This window comes from Entelurus aequoreus, linkage group LG08 (genome assembly GCF_033978785.1).
Source record: "Entelurus aequoreus isolate RoL-2023_Sb linkage group LG08, RoL_Eaeq_v1.1, whole genome shotgun sequence".
In the NCBI taxonomy this organism is placed as follows: domain Eukaryota; kingdom Metazoa; phylum Chordata; class Actinopteri; order Syngnathiformes; family Syngnathidae; genus Entelurus; species Entelurus aequoreus.
Window position 1 is genome coordinate 55332366 of NC_084738.1, and position 17941 is coordinate 55350306.

Genomic DNA, 17941 nt, shown 5'->3' on the forward strand with positions numbered 1-17941 from the left:
CACTACTGTAGTTTGGTCTCTGCTTTTCTGTTCTGCCCAAGACTTGAACCTGAGTCACTGGAATGAGAGACGAGCGTGTCAGCTACCGGGCTAAAAGCCTGGTGTATCAACCCGATAGCCAACACTGCTCTTGAGGTAATCAGGGAGTGAGATTTGCCACACCGGCTGGCCTTTGTTCCATAGACAACGATATACATCATAACAGACATTGTTTGAGTTTAGTTGACGAACACAGTGGGGTAGCCAGTAAAAGGCTTAAAATGTTTAGTACCGTATTTCCTTGAATTGCCGCCGGGAATATAGTATTCGCCTGCCTAGAATTACAGCCGGGTCAAACTCGTTTCGCAAAATAATTAGCGCATGCTTGGCACTTCCGCCGGGTAAAATATGAGTCATTAAATGACTCCCGCCTCCTGGTGGTAGAGGGCGCTAGTGATCCTTCTTGCAACTACCAGTACTGCAGAAGACCGGTGCTGCAGAAGAAGACAACAAGCAGCAAGCGTGAGCAGCGATCGTTTGCTTGCACTTTTAACATGTAGGATTACATGTCTAAAATAAAACAGTTTTCTAAACTGGACTTTCAATCGAAGCAGGAGGTAATAATTAAAGGAATATATCTCCAGAGACTTTTAAAACTGAAGAAAGATAAGGAAGACTGCCTTTGATCAGAAGCAGCTGCACATGGATATCATTTATAAGTAAAGGTAAGACCATAATAACGTTTTTTTTTAATTAAATATGCTTTTCATGATAAGGTAAGCGCCGGAGTGAGAAGAGGTTTTAAAATAATTAGCGCATGCTTGCCCATCCCGCATGCTTTTGGTAAGCGCAGGAGTGAGAAGAGGTTTTAAATTAATTAGCGCCCCTGCGGCTATTCAAGGAAATACGGTATCTTCCACCTCTAGTGGACATTATTTTGTAACCCTATCCTCCATTGGCTGCTGCTCATTTTAACTGGCCCTGCTTTGAGACATCTGAACAAACAAGACCGTGTAATGAAATGATTCCGGTCAGAACACTGAACTCTAAAGCATACGTAGACAGCAGCAACGTCGCACAATGCAGTGTTTCCCACACATTCATTTATTTGTGGCGGCCCGCCACGAAAGAATTACGTCCGCCACAAATAAAAAAAATAAAAAAATAAAAAAAAACATTTTTTTTTTGTCCTGTCCAGCTTCTCAGGCAAATGATATAGTTGATGTAGATGCCCATATCGGCTGTTCAGATTTACTTTACAAAAGAGAAGTGTAGGATACTTCTCTTGTTGCCTTATTTGTATTTGACTTTATTAAATGTATTTATATTATCATTTGGTGCAGCCGGGCCGGAGCAGGAGGGGATAGAAAGAGAGAAAAAAGAAGACAGAGGGGGAAATTGTGGGGACAAGAGGGGGATTAGACAGAGAGACAAAAACAACAACAGCAAACACAACAACAACAACAACAATAGAGCAACATCAGCAAATACGACATGTACAAATATGATGGTAAAAGTAATAGCAAATAAGCAGTTAGCGAAAATAAAACACAATACAGAAATGACAATGAGCATTATTACACTACAAATGGAGCAATACAAATACCAATAGAAATAGCACTATTGATAATGAACAATACCAATACTTTACCTTTATTATCAACAATACATATACCTGTACGTAATGATAACTTGAGATACGAAAGAATGCAGAAAAATGGAGGGGAAGAAAGAGAAGCAACCTACATTAACCTTGTAGATTGTTATAGTAACAATAGGTTAAGCTTTGTCAGTGAGCTCTTTGTTCAGTGGATCAGATGTTTGATGAAGCTCTGTGTCTTCTACCACCACTACTGTTTTCTGTTTATTTGTTACTGACTGTGGCAGGACACCTCTGCCTCTGTTTCACTTTATGTTGCTGGTAAATAATATGGTTGTAGTAGTAGGCTAAAGTTAAATTATTTAGTAGGCACTAATTAAAGGGGCAGAGCTTTAAGAGACATTTTATATTTTATATTTTATAAGATATTTTTTTTGTAAGAACCACAATTAATAAATATATTTCAGTGAATAACTTATTGTTCAAATCTGTATATAAATATGTACATAAAGTGTTGTAATTATATTGTAAAATGGATGAATGGATGGATAGATGGATGGACGTTTAAAACAAAACTGTTATTATTAATTAGTAAGTATACATTTTTTGAGCCTTTTTAGAGAAAATCATATCATTGTAGTAAATTATGCAAATTACTCAATGATGTCATAGTGACCACGCCCATAGCCACGCCCCCACCGCCACAGGTATCTTGGCAGTTTATGGGAAACACTGCAATGTTTATGCTGACAAACCACATTGGGAAAAAGACCTATGTTCGTAATCCCTTGTTTGGCTGGTTGTTTTCAAATTAGCACTTCCTATTTCCATGAGGAAAAGTCATCGGAAGTGACGATCTCTTCTCTCTCTGGCATGTGCAAACAGTGTTGTGATTACCTTTTCCAGCTACCGGCATGAAACAGCTTTTTCAAAGCCTTGTAACATGGAAGAGGACGGGGTCATCCCACTTCCTCACTCATCAGAAGCAACAGGGTATTCCCATGGGAATAACACACACGTTTTAAGTGAGGGTTCCCTTTTAGCGCACCATCCACCCCACAAAAAAACAAAAAAAACCTGTCTCTTCTACCCATCTTACCGTAGAACCCTTTTCTCCAGCCGGTCCAGGAAGGCCCATGGACCCTCGGTCTCCCTGAAAACCCAAAAGAGTTCGGGTGTAAAAATCCACCGGATGAAGAGCTGTAACCGATGAATCCAAACGGAATGTTACCTTCTCTCCCGCCAGCCCTGCCTCTCCCACAGGTCCGATAAAACCAACCAAGCCCTATAACAAACACACAAACTTAGTGGTCCAACTTGCAGCTAGGCGATACTCTATATCTGGGCTGTCCAAACGTTTCCACTGAAGGTCGCACAGAAAATTTAAAGCATGCAGGGGCCATTTTGATATTTTTTATTTTCAAGACCAATAGAGCTTCCCTTAATTTTTGAGGATGATAAAAGTACCGGGGACCTAAAAAGGGTCTCAGTCATTACAGTGTAAAAAATAAGTAATAAAATACCATATTTTCCGTACGATACACCATTACTTTTTTTCCAAGCTTTGAACACATCTATGGATTTTTCTTCACTAATGGCTAAATAATGGAATGGATTAGGCGAAGAAATCCAACAATTTACTAAAACTATTCAAACTCAAAGTTTTTCTAAATTACAAGGAAGAAGAATCCTGATAAACATCTTAAATCCTATTACAAAAATGGGAAAGTCTCATTCATCTTAATGATAAATAAAGACATCAATGACTTTTCTGTTTTGTTTGATCAGCTGTTTTACTGCCGTGTTACAGGCACCGTTTGGAAAAAATTAAGGTACGTAAACAAACATTTACAAAATATTTCTATGTAAATATCTCATTTCCCAAAGTACCGCTAATATATGTAAAAAAAAAAAGTCCTCTAAAATTTAATGGGTGTGGCTTGTAGTTGGGAAAATACAGTAATATTTATTTTATCTTTAAACACTTAAATATTAATAGATCAAATCCGTTGCCTTTTTGTTTTTGTTTTGTTTTATGCCTTTTTCCAAAGAAAACCCTGTTTTTATGGCAAAAACACAAAATAGGCAATCATTTCCCGAAAACATTTTTCAAAATAAAATATTTGATGTGAAGTAATTAGAGCCTCAAATAGGTAAATAATTTATAACAACATAGCTTTTCATTCATTTTTTTTTTAACGACAGTTCACAAAAAAAACGTCAGCCTAAAAAGGTCTTGGGGATCCAAAAGGCCCCCACTTATGAAAGTGTTAAATAAAATAAGATATGTTATTTTTACTTTCAATACTTAAATCTCTAAATCAATTTCAGATGTATCCGTCGATTTAAATTATTTATTATTTTTAGAGCAATGACAGTTTTAAATAAAAAAACTGCCTGCATGGCATTTTTGTGTTATTAGTGTCAATATTGAAACAATTTCTCGTTACATTACACCTGTGTGCTCTTTAATTCCAATTTTTAATGCTTTTTTTGTGATAGTATTTTTAAAATGGGCCGTTAAAAAATTAGCTGCAGGCTGCACTTTGGACACCCCTGCTCTATATGCAAGTAATAAGTACAGGTTTCTTACTCTTTCCCCCATCGATCCAACTTTTCCTGTGATGCCAGTCTCTCCCTGCAAAAAGTAACATTGTAGGTTTGCCATGGATGTTTCTAGATAATTTACAAAATGAATAAAGATTCAATTAAAGTGTATTTACCTTCACTCCCTCAGGCCCGACCTTCCCAGGGAATCCTTTTCTGCCCAGTCGACCCTAAACAGGACACAAACATGCCACGTGACGCAACATTAACCTTGGAAATAAACGCAAAGGCCAGTGAATCACGGGTGATGACAGCTTGCGGCCGTCTGCAGATGTCGCAGTCTGCCCAAACAAGCGTTGGCGTGCGCAGGTAAGCCAGACGTTTACCTCTCGGCAGACTGTGAAGGTGTTTGCTGACTGTCATGTCTCTTGCACAGACAATAATTCCTGAGGTTAAGAGGGGAGCTAAGTGCTTTTTTACCAGCCGTGACTCCTCTGAGCCAAGTCAATTAAATGACTCAAAGATTCCGGCTTTAGACTCCAGACTCATTTAATTCAACCCTCGTATCACACAGTAATAAAAACAATTCAAATGAGTTGTTAAAGAGGAACTGCACTTTTATTTTTTAATTTTGTTTATCATTTACAATCCTTTTTACAATCTAAAGACATGCACCTGGGGATAGGTTGATTGACAATACTAAATTGGCCCTAGTGTGTGAATGTGAGTGCGAATGTTGTCTGTCTATCTGTGTTGGCCCTGTGATGAGGTGGCGACTTGTCCAGGGTGTACCCCCGCCTTCCGCCCGATTGCAGCTGAGATAGGCTCCAGCACCCCCCGCGACCCCAAAAAAGGGACAAGCGGTAGAAAATGGATGGATGGATTTACAATCCTTATGTAAGACAAAAACACATTAGCTTTTTTGTACGCATTCTAAATCGTAAATAAACGCTAGCAAAAGCCAGCTAAAAATGAAGCCAACGGGAGTCGCTCTCTATCGGGAGTCCACCGATAAAGTGCTCTAAAATCATTTCATATATACGCTGTAAGAATATATGTAATGTAGTAACAGGCACATTCATAATAACTTGTAATATTTCAAGCATAGGGCGGCTTATTATTTTAACAGACACATCGCAACATTGGCTTTTCCCTTCAAAAACAACAAACCTACTACTTATGGCAGACTTCGTGAGAGACAACAAAAGACTACTTCAGGACAAATAATGATCCACAACCTTATATTTTTGAGCCTAAATCTAAATATGAGCTACAAGTTTTAGAAGCTGTGTGCTAAACAGATTTCGTGAAACACTAAGCATCATGCAGCAGTATTGCTAAGTGGAATACGAACATAACACAACAATTACTTCCTGTACAATGTCTGCTCTCACTTGGATGCCCACTGATGGGGTGTTCATATCTTCCTGTTTAGATGAAGAATTAATCATAATCCTAACACAGGTTTAAAAAAAAGTACGGCAAACGAACGTCTTTTTGTGTCTTTCTCGCCATCTCCGGGTCTAAGTTGAATGGTAAATTTGACCAACTTCTCAGTTTATGTCCGCAGCATTCTACTGAGTGAGAGCCATTATTTATAATCCAGAACAAACTTTCACCAGCTCGGAGGTGATGCAGCAGCTGAAGATCAGTATGTCAATACTGTAGCTGCATAAGCTAGTTAGCGCTCTGTGATCATGGCGCTGCTAAAAGTAGCTTGTCTGCGTTAGCGCTTATAATAACAATATTGCTAATACTTGGTTAATATTCAGGTCACGAGATGTAATTTGAGTTTTGCTGGCGGTTTGTGCATGGTTACAGTATTTAGAGGGTTTTATGGGCGGAATAGTGTACTCTCTCGAGCAACATTGTTAACAACTGAGAATGCATAAAAAAGTAAAACATTTGTGTTCTTGTCTTACATAGAGATTGTGAATGATAGGCAAAATTCCCCAAAAAACGACAGTTCCACTTTAAGGCTTTGGGTCTTTACCCCATGAATAGTTTTGCTTGTGTCTGATTGATCCAAAGAAAAGGAAGGAAAGCAAAGGAAGCAAACAAGTGTGATGGAGAAGAACTGAGACAAGACCTATTGTTGCAATGGTGGACCTAAACAAAAACCAGCTGGCCTTAGAGGAGGTGGAGAAGTCGGACCCGTGCCACCTGGCCAGAGATCACTCAGAGTCGTGCACCACTTCCCCTCAGAAGGACGACAGAGGGGGTCCGAGAACCCGGCTGAATCAGCAGGAGTTGTAAGAAGGAGGCTTAGGTGAAAAATGAAGGAAGTAAAAAGACAAAAAAAACATCTGGGACCATCAAAGAAAAAAGGGTCTGACTCAGTGAAAATCCAAGTGAAGGCATTCTTCCAAAAGGGGTCCACTTCTGGCAACTCAGTAGTCTCCTCTGTCTGCAGCGGTCCATTAACAACCTCTAGCATTTTATGCTTGCTATAAATCTCAATGACAGTCAACAAAGTAGTGAAAGTTATCCCCCCCTGGTGTCCATACCGGGGATGCTAAGTTCCTCATAGAGAAAATTGACTGCAAATGAGAGTGGATTAAAAATGATAGCATCAGCTATTAAGTTTATAGCATCAGCTTCTCACTTTAGTAACTTTATAAATCGGTTGTGTAAGATGACGGGATGTCATGTAAAAAAGAGCGAGCTTAAAGGCCTACTGAAACCCACTACTACCGACCACGCAGTCTGATAGTTTATATACCAATGATGAAATCTTAACATTATAACACATGCCAATACGGCCGGGTTAACTTATAAAGTGACATTTTAAATTTGCCGCTAAACTTCCGGTTCGAAACGCCTCTGAGGATGACATATGCGCGTGACGTAGACCGGCGAACACGGGTATGCCTTCCACATTGAAGCCAATACGAAAAAGCTCTGTTTTCATTTCATAATTCCACAGTATTCTGGACATCTGTGTTCGTGAATCTGTTGCAATCATGTTCATTGCATTATGGAGAAGGAAGCTGAGCAAGCAAAGAAGAAAGTTGTCGGTGCGAAATGGACGTATTTATCGAACGTAGTCAGCAACAACAGTACACAGCCGGCGCTTCTTTGTTTACATTCCCGGAAGATGCAGTCAAGATGGAAGAACTCGGATAACAGAGACTCTAACCAGGAGGACTTTTGACTTCGATACACAGACGCCTGTAGAGAACTGGGACAACACAGACTCTTACCAGGATTACTTTGATTTGGATGACAAAGACGCAGACGTGCTACTGTGAGTATGCAGCTTTGGCTTCTAAACATTTCATCGCTTGACCGTATGTGCGCAACTTTTTTTTGCGTATGTACCTAACTTTTTAAAAATATATAAGCTTTATGAACCTTGGGTTAGGTGAACGGTCTTTTGGGCTGAGTGATTGTGTGTGTTGATCAGGTGTTTGAATTGTATTGGCGTGTTCTATGGAGCTAGGAGCTAGCAGAGGAGCTAGGAGCTAGCGTAACAAACACGCAGGTGTTTTTATGCAGGATTAATTTGTGGCATATTAAATATAAGCCTGGTTGTGTTGTGGCTAATAGAGTATATATATGTCTTGTGTTTATTTACTGTTGTAGTCATTCCCAGCTGAATATCAGGTCACCCCCGGCTCTCACAGCATCTTCCCTATCTGAATAGCTTCAACTCCCCACTAGTCCTTCACTTGCACTTTACTCATCCACAAATCTTTCATCCTCGCTCAAATTAATGGGGAAATTGTCGCTTTCTCGGTCCGAATCTCTCTCACTTCATGCGGCCATCATTGTAAACAATAGGGAACTTTGCGTATATGTTCAACTGACTACGTCACGCTACTTCCGGTAGGGGCAAGCCTTTTTTTTATCAGATACCAAAAGTTGCAATCTTTATCGTCGTTGTTCTATACTAAATCCTTTCAGCAAAAATATGGCAATATCGCAAAATGATCAAGTATGACACATAGAATAGATCTGCTATCCCCGTTTAAATAAAAAAAATTCATTTCAGTAGGCCTTTAAGAGCAAGAAATTAAGTGGAACCTCTATTTAGGAACCCCTCTATTTGATAACTTTTCGGTTTATGAACCTTTAGATCGCGCAAAATATGAACCATGTCTCTGCGTATGAACGCTTCATTAACTCATTTATTTATTTTGTGTGCCGCTGGAAGCCTTAGGGTGCTGCCATTTTGATGACATCACTTCCTGTGCCGTGCAGTACACGAGGGGTGCGGAGCCCCCTACATCACATCCTGTGTACGCACTCCATTACTCGGTTGCCTCTCAGTGCTTCAGCTTATGTTTTTTTGTTTGCCATTCACCAAGTTTTGTCTATTTTGCTTACCCAATATGGGTTCAAAAAAGCCAACAAGCCAGTCTGGAATGAAAGAAGGAGGGATTAGCTTGTGACTTAAACTTAGAGGGGAGAGGTAACCCACACAAACTTCCCTTCCTCTTGCACCCTCCTATCTGTGCCTCTACTTTCATCTCCACGTCGTGACAGCAAGGTACAAACTTTTTTTTTTAAATTAATGGTTGTTAACGAATTTCGAGAGCACCAAAGGGACTTTTGTGTGTTTGCCTGCGTTGACAGTTAAGCTTTGCCTTTATTGTTGTCTTATTTTGATAATGAAGAGATTGTTGATCCATTACCCCCTTGTGATGTTGGTTTGATATACAGTATATGTATACACAGTATACATCTAAATATTTGTATATATATATATATATACAAACCCCGTTTCCATATGAGTTGGGAAATTGTGTTAGATGTAAATATAAACGGAATACAATGATTTGCAAATCCTTTTCAACCCATATTCAATTGAATGCACTACAAAGACAAGATATTTGATGTTCAAACTCATAAACTTTATTTATTTTTTGCAAATAATAATTAACTTAGAATTTCATGGCTGCAACACGTGCCAAAGTAGTTGGGAAAGGGCATGTTCACCACTGTGTTACATGGCCTTTCCTTTTAACAACACTCAGTAAACGTTTGGGAACTGAGGAGACACATTTTTTAAGCTTGTCAGGTGGAATTCTTTCCCATTCTTGCTTGATGTACAGCTTAAGTTGTTCAACAGTCCGGGGGTATCCGTTGTGGTATTTTAGGCTTCATAATGCGCCACACATTTTCAATGGGAGACAGGTCTGGACTACAGGCAGGCCAGTCTAGTACCCGCACTCTTACTATGAAGCCACGTTGATGTAACACGTGGCTTGGCATTGTCTTGCTGAAATAAGCAGGAGCGTCCACGGTAACGTTGCTTGGATGGCAACATATGTTGCTCCAAAACCTGTATGTACCTTTCAGCATTAATGGCGCCTTCAAAGATGTGTAAGTTACCCATGTTTTGGGCACTAATACACCCCCATACCATCACAGATGCTGGCTTTTCAACTTTGCGCCTATAACAATCCGGATGGTTCTTTTCCTCTTTGGTCCGGAGGACACGACGTCCACAGTTTCCAAAAACAATTTGAAATGTGGACTCGTCAGACCACAGAACACTTTTCCACTTTGTATCAGTCCATTTAGGATGAGCTCAGGCTCAGCGAAGCCGACGGCGTTTCTGGGTGTTGTTGATGAACGGTTTTCGCCTTGCATAGGAGAGTTTTAACTTGCACTTACAGATGTAGCGACCAACTGTAGTTACTGACAGTGGGTTTCTGAAGTGTTCCTGAGCCCATGTGGTGATATTCTTTACACACTGATGTCGCTTGTTGATGCAGTACAGCCTGAGGGATCGAAGGTCACGGGCTTAGCTGCTTACGTGCAGTGATTTCTCCAGATTCTCTGAACCCTTTGATGATATTACGTACCGTAGATGGTGAAATCCCTAAATTCCTTGCAATAGCTGGTTGAGAAAGGTTTTTCTTAAACTGTTCAACAATTTGCTCACGCATTTGTTGACAAAGTGGTGACCCTCGCCCCATCCTTGTTTGTGAATGACTGAGCATTTCATGGAATCTACTTTTATACCCAATCATGGCACCCATCTGTTCCCAATTTGCCTGTTCACCTGTGGGATGTTCCAAATAAGTGTTTGATGAGCATTCCTCAACTTTATCAGTATTTATTGCCACCTTTCCCAACTTCTTTGTCACGTGTTGCTGGCATCAAATTCTAAAGTTAATGATTATTTGCAACAAAAAAAAAGTTGATCAGTTTGAACATAAAATATGTTGTCTTTGTAGCATATTCAACTGAATATGGGTTGAACATGATTTGCAAATCATTGTATTCCGTTTATATTTACATCTAACACAATTTCCCAACTCATATGGAAACGGGGTTTGTGTATATATATATATATATATATATATATATATATATATATATATATATATATATATATATATATATATATATATATATATATATATATATATGTATATATATATATATACATATGTGTATATATATATATAGCCGAGGTTACACGGAATCTATTTCATTCCTACAGGCCTGTTTTGCAGGTTTCCCTACTATTAAAATCCCCTGAAGAGCAGGAAAACCTGCGAAACAGGCTTGTAGGGATGAAATAGCCTCCGTGTTTTTTCCTGACCTAACGAATATATGTATATATATGTATATGTATATATATGTATATATATATGTGTGTATATATATATATATATATATATATATATATATATATATATATATATATATATATATATATATATATATATATATATATATATATATATATATATATATATATACACACACACATACAATACACTTACTCTATACATATACATTATAGTGTCTTCAAAGTGTGCATTATTTTACTAAACTTATTCATGTTTACATGTTTCTTATGGGGAACTATGCTTCATTATACAAACATTTCCAATTTACGAACCATGTTGAAGAATCAATTACGTTTGTAAATCGAGGTTCAACTGTAGTTGCCTTGAAGAACATACAGTACATAATGTGACATCAGGGTAGAAAAACTCACCTCCAATCCCATTGGTCCTGGTGGTCCGATAGGGCCCTCGTCTCCCTGGAAAGACAAAGACGAGTTCAATGAATTGCGGTCTTTTGTGTTGCTATGTTGTCAGTCAGGCTTACCTCCAAGCCAGTTACCCCTTGTGGCCCAGGTAAACCTCTTGTCCCTAGCTTTCCCTTGGCAGAGGAAAAACAGACAAATGTGCTGAATGCGGTAGCACACGTGTACAGTTGTCGGGCAACACTATGGTCTCTCTTACCTTTGGCCCTTCAAGGCCGTTCTCTCCCGGTGGTCCCATGTCTCCAGGAAAACCCTATCATGGTCAATTCAGACTTGTCAAATTGTGGTTACTAATGTCCGTTACTAATACAAATCTACACTGTGGGTAAATACCCACTTCAAGGCCGATTGGTCCTGCTGTGCCATCGGGGCCTTTATCGCCTGGACTGCCCTGTAAAGAAAGGGGAAGACATGTATATTACATTCAAAAGGCTGTAATAAGAATAACGACCATTGTTGAGTTGCAACAGTCAACACTAACCGGCGGTCCTGGTTTTCCGTGGATGCCAGGTGGACCCGGAGCTCCTTGGATGCCCTGTCACACACAAACACATTCAAAATTGGAAAGACAATTAACTGAATTAAATATATTTGCCTAATGAGATTTGCAGTTGACATAAGGAATCAACATGGACAACACTCTACCAGAGCAAAGACTAGGTGACTTGCCTTGTCTCCTTTGTAGCCCGTCTCGCCTTGCTCGCCTGATATCCCAATGTCACCCTGATAGAGAGAGAACAAGACTATTAGCCACAAGATGATGTGGGATGTACAAATATAAAACATGAAGAGCATTTAGTGCGATGGTAAATGCACATGGTCAGCAAAGCAGTCAGTGCAGTATTCATGTAGTATCAGTATCATCAACAATAAATTTGGGGCCGATATGAAGAATCATGACATCACACGATACCTTTAAAAAAATAGCTCAGAATTTTATTTTAATTTAATTTTATTTTACTTTAATTTTATTTTTTCCCTTTCTCTCCTTTCAGCCTGTTTGTCTGTCTCTGGCCTCGTATGTGTGTGTGTATGTGAGGATGTCTGTCTCTGTCGTCTTACTTGTTATATGATTGTGCCATATGTCCCTTGTTGGTGTGACCTGAGTGGGGTGGGAGGGTGGGTGGGGATTTGGGTTTTAAGGGAAAGGGTGTGAAGAATTTTCTGACTTTAAAATTGTACTGTTTCGACTTGCACTTTTTTCTGTATTTGAAAATGCCAATAAAAAAACTTGGATTAAAAAATAGCTCAGATAACCGATTAGGGGTAAAAAAAAAAAGAAAAAAGAAAAAAAACACCCCAATAAGGCTAAGTCACTCATACTGTGCTGTAGGTGGGTTCGGCTGAGCAAATCAAGCGCTCCTTTTCTCCTACATGCCAAGCTGTGAGCCTGTTGTAAACTCTTTCTAAGCTCTTTGTAAACAAATATGGCGTCCGCCGTATTCCTTACTGTTCCAGACTGGGGAATGCTTTTCGTGTGCTATTTGCGCCAAATTACGCGAGGAGGAAAAAAAAACATTGAGCTTTAACACATTAAACGTTATCAGCCACCCAAAACGCCAGCATCACTTTAATGTTTTGAAAGTATACGAAGACACCTGGGTTGCTTAAAGAAGCTGCTGCCCCAGACGCAAAGAAAGACCCTATCGCTGCCGTGTTTGAAAATAGTTCAAATTAAAGTTCCAATGATTGTCACACACACACTGGGTGTGGTGAAATTTGTCCAGAGCAAAAAGTTTGCCCGAGACGAGCCGAGGGCTAAAGTTATCAGGGATTTCATCATGGAAATGATAGCACTAGACGGCCGGTGATGAAGATATTTGTTTTTGTCAGGACAAATCAACAGGTACACTTTGCAAAATCCACCTTTGTTTGAGGATTTTATTACCTCCAGCTCAGGACAAACTACAGTTCAATCTAAATTTTGAAAATAATGGATATAAATAAGATATTGGTATCGGTCTTGAGAAGCAGGAATTTATCGTATCGGCGTTATAATGTATTTTTAGCTTGCATCCCTGCTTGTCAGGTGCAATGGGTGTTGTGCTGAAAATATTCTGGTGTATACAAGAAGACTTGTCAACCAACTAGAATCAAAACATAATAGCTAATGGAGTCACATGCACTATTTTAGTTAGCTTCCAAGATTTTTCTTAGAATTTTCCTTGACTGTGGCCAAATTGTTTTCTATATCGAGGCCTGCATTCTCTTCCATTTTATATGACATGTTCTATACAAGTCAATCCCAGTTTACTTAGAGCAGGGTTGTCCAAAATGTGGCCCGCAGCTATTTCCAAATGTGGCCCGATTTTAAAAATAATATTACAAAAAAAACCCATAACATTTGGAATAATAGAGAAAACAGGTGTAATTGTAATGAGAAAATGTTGCAATATTGACACTAACAACACAAAGCTGCCATGCATGCAGATTTTTTAAATTTAAAAACCATTGCTCAAATAAAACAAACAAAAAACTTATAATAGACAGATAGATCTGAAGTTGATATAGAGATTTAAGCGTTGAAAGTAAAAATAATATATATTGATAAATTACCCTTTTTTAAAATTACTTTTATGAGTGGGGGCCTTTTTTAACCCTGAGACCTTTAGTCAGATTTTTTAAAACTGTCATTGTTCAAACACTATAAACCTTTAGCGTATCAGTATGTGGAATGAAATTATGAAATAGATTAAGCAAAGAAGTTAAACAATGTAGTAATATGATCCCGTTTAAAAGTGTTTACAAAGCATAAGGAATAATTTATTGAAAATTAGATATTTTTCATCTCATTATGTGAATCATTATGCTTAACTATTAGGAGAACTGTTGTATTTCATGTATGTAAAGTGTGTTACAAAATGAGAACAGAAAGTAAATAATATGAGCTACTAAATTGCTATGAATTGGAAAAGGGGTATGATTAAATAAGCTTGGCTTCTTACTACTTCCTTTCAAACTTGTTGTAAAGAAAAATGTAAATATGTAATGTAATGTTCCAAATACATTTAAAGCAATCCAAACCAAAATAATAATGAATCAAAAGTATTTACCTATTTAAGGCTTCCATTACTCCACATCAAATATTTCATTTTGAAAAATGTTTTGGGGAAAATTTTGCATATTTTTTGTTTTTGCCATAAAAAAAACATGGTTTTCTTTGTAAAAAAAAAAAAAAAGGGCATACAATTAAAAACATTTAAAAGTTAATGGCAACGGATGGTTCTGAAGTTGATCTACAGATATTTAAGTGTTGAAAGTAAAAAATAAAATAAAAATTATATGGATTATTTTTAATCCAGACAATTTTGGGTCCCCGGGACTTCAAAAATTCCCTTAAATTTAGAAGATGGTTTTGAAAAATAAAAATATCCAAATGGCCCCCACATGCTTTCAATTTTCAGTGAAAAAAGTTTGGACACCCATGACTTAGGTAAAATTGTGGACATGACGCTAAAACACCTGCCAACCACACACCATTTTTCCAATACCCCTTCAATACATGATCATGCAACACTGGACAAAACATGATCATGCAACACTGGACAAAACCTTGCTTTACTTCTTTAAAGACATATCTCATGCTTATTATCACTTAGTGAGCCTTATATGATATAAAAGCATCAAGCATTCTCTAGGTCCACAGGTGGGACAGACAAGATAAGGATGCAAAGGAGTATAGTACATCCATCACATGCTGCTCAAACACAGGCCAATAACAGGAATATTCAGATCACCTTATCACCTTTCAGTCCTGGTTCTCCGGGATTTCCAGGCACCCCCTGGAAGAAACAGAGACTGGGCGGTTAGAACTCCAAAACTGTAGGAAGACCCTCTGATTTCTGAACGGGAATCAACACAATCCCTCGTTTTCATGAGAGTGCAGGTAAGATTACCTTCAGTCCATTCGGTCCTGGAAGGCCCATCTCTCCAACAGGTCCCATATCACCCTGGTACCAGAAGAGGGGACAAACTCATGTTTGCACAGGGAATTTGTGTCGTGGTAGATAATTGCAAAGAAGTCTGAGAAGACTGTGGAGAATAATTCTTCAAATGAATGCATGTCGACAACCCTCTAACTGACTGACGTGGACGTAAGTGAAACTAACCATTGCTTGCCCATTTATTTGTGCCTTTGTTCAAAGGCAGATAAAATATACTTAAGTTAAGTGCAAAAATTATGACGAAAGAGGTGAAGCTGTTTTTTCATTTGCACTTTAATTTTATTGACAGTTTCTTTAAAAACATATTACTTATTATTTAGTTAGAAAAATATTTACTTTAGCACAACATAATTGTATGTAAATGTATTTTTCATCAGTTTTTGAGTCCCTATTACGCAGTATATTTGTTTTAGTAATTCATTTTGTAATTAGCCTGACCTAAGCGTTGATAATAATCTTTGTGATTAACACATGCTTTCATATCATTTGACAAAGTTGTAAACTGTAAGTAGGTTAGATATAATTATTGAATACAATTAAAAGCAAAAGTGATTACTAATTCAGTGTTAATATTTGAGAGGCCCCCGAGCTTTCTGTAGTGGAAAAGTTGGGCCCCAAGGTAAAAAAAAAAAAGGAAACCCCTGCTTTAGCACATGCATTATTCTTTTTAAGATCTAGAGTCTGAAAATCTAAAAAAATATATATATGTGTGAATTCTGTTCTTTGCTGCTCTAGGGTTTTGTGGCCCTAAACAAGTATATATATATATATATAGGGACGGCGTGGCGAAGTTGGTAGAGTGGCTGTGTCAGCAATCGGAGTGTTGCTGGTTACTGGGGTTCAATTCCCACCTTCTACCTTCCTAGTCACATCCGTTGTGTCCTTGGGCAAGACACTTCACCCTTTGCCTCTGATGGCTGCTGGTTAGCGCCTTGCATGGCAGCTCCCGCCATCAGTGTGTGAATGTGTGTGTGAATGGGTAAATGTGGAAATACTGTCAAAGTGCTTTGAGTACCTTGAAAGTAGAAAAGCGCTATACAAGTATAACCCATTTATCATTTACCATTATCATTTATTATATGTGGCCTCTAGGGGCTAGGGCTTACTACGACCTAGTAAGTATTTCAAAACAGTCACAACCCCACATTAAAACACATATTTAGAAAGTTGTAAACAGGTTCTTATGCCCCAGTCGAGTGTTTATGCCAGAAACTGGCCCTGTTGCTGTGGTAAAATCCAGGTGAATACAGCCATGCTTTTATTAAGTTTAATTTTCACTGAACAGGAAGTCCCTAAGTGCACAATTTAATGTTGTGTAACTAGACAGTAGCTATGTTGCCGCTTATAGGTGTGAAGTAATATTACAACGCGGGATGGGTACCGTTCACATTTGAACCGATACAATACCAATTTCCTTTACCTGGGAATCGATACAGGTACTCAACGGTACAAAACTTTTGTATGTGTTGATAAATATTACTTGTTTTTGATAATAGAATTTCACTATTAATTGCAAGATTTAAAAATGAGCTGATTATGACAACTAATGTCCAGTTGTTTCATCTTGTTTGATTATCACATTTTGGAGTCTCATTTGCAAGTATGACCCTAAGTTGCAATTACAGTTGCAATTCCAGTAGTGTATAGTTTATGGTGGGTTGGCTAGTCAGTTCAGTCTTTGCTGTCTAGTCTTTTGTTGTGCCCTAAAAAGTGGTAATACTGTAAGTATTGTACTTATTACGCACCAACTGTTTGATTGTAACATGCATCATAGTTATAGTTTTCATTGAAATCGCCATGTAAAATCGCTAATGCTAGTCAGTAGCATGTCAATAGTAAAGCCAATGTATATTAGCATCAAGCTAGCGCATTTTTTTAGAAAAGTGGAGCATTACTTTACTACCGTTGGAGTGTTTTTTGAGACAATGCTTTGCTGGCATTGAAAATTGCAACATTGTCTGCAGAGTGCCGCGCAACACAGGTAGTACTATTAAATTTTACGTGAATCGGTGCCAAAAAAAGTACCGTATTCTGTGCCCATTCCTAATTACAACACATGTGGACAATGACTAATTACCTCTTTGGCTCTCTAAATTGACTATGTACCTGTATGTCGACATTTGCTTAAGCAAGCACTTTTTTAGTATTAGAAATAACATAGTGGACCAAGACTTGATAAATCAAATCAAATCAAATCAACTTTATTTATAAAGCACATTTAAAATTTACCACAGGGGTAGCCAAAGTGCTGTACAATGGGCAGGTTAAAAGATAATATGAGAACCGAGCAAACACAACACAACACAAACAGAACACGATAAAAAATAAATAAATAAAACATAAAAACAGGTTCACAGCAGGTGTATTATGGGGCGCCAATGCAGGATGGATATCACTCAGTGTTAAAAGCCATGAAATAAAAGTATGTTTTTAAGAGAGATTTAAAAAAAAAGGAAGAGAGGAGGCTTGTCTAACACTAAGAGGTAGGTCGTTCCAGAGCTTGGGAGCAGCAGCGGCGAAAGCTCTGTCACCTCTAAGCTTCAGCCTTGTGTCTGGGACCGTCAGTAGCAGCTGATCAGCTGATCTTAGGGATCGGGTGGGGCAGTAAGGCTGAAGGAGGTCGGAAAGATATGCTGGCGCGAGGTTGTTTAGACATTTAAAAACAAATAAAAGGAGTTTAAAATTGATTCGGTAACGCACAGGGAGCCAGTGAAGGGACACTAATATAGGGGTAATGTGCTCACGTCTGCGGGTCTGTGTTAGCAGACGAGCAGCAGAGTTCTGCACGAGCTGCAGGCGGGCGAGGAAGGCCTGGCTAATGCCTACATACAGGGCATTGCAGTAGTCAAGACGAGTCGA

At 38.4% G+C, this 17941-nt stretch overlaps 1 protein-coding gene across 2 annotated transcripts in view; it reads right to left on the reverse strand.

Moving 5' to 3' along the window:
- Positions 1-17941, reverse strand: part of LOC133656056 (collagen alpha-1(XXVII) chain A-like) — a 131688-nt gene that overhangs the window by 59498 nt on the left and 54249 nt on the right. The window contains exons 15-26 of one of the 2 annotated variants that reach the window (XM_062056844.1): positions 15035-15088; positions 14876-14920; positions 11808-11861; positions 11620-11673; positions 11476-11529; positions 11338-11391; positions 11201-11254; positions 11088-11132; positions 4303-4356; positions 4173-4217; positions 2811-2864; positions 2679-2732 (exon numbers count right to left, since the gene is read on the reverse strand). In XM_062056844.1, the coding sequence (XP_061912828.1) occupies positions 2679-2732; positions 2811-2864; positions 4173-4217; positions 4303-4356; positions 11088-11132; positions 11201-11254; positions 11338-11391; positions 11476-11529; positions 11620-11673; positions 11808-11861; positions 14876-14920; positions 15035-15088 (621 nt within the window). Of the gene's footprint in view, positions 1-2678; positions 2865-4172; positions 4218-4302; positions 4357-11087; positions 11133-11200; positions 11255-11337; positions 11392-11475; positions 11530-11619; positions 11674-11807; positions 11862-14875; positions 14921-15034; positions 15089-17941 lie in introns of both variants that reach the window. The other variant, XM_062056843.1, reaches the window with a different exon arrangement.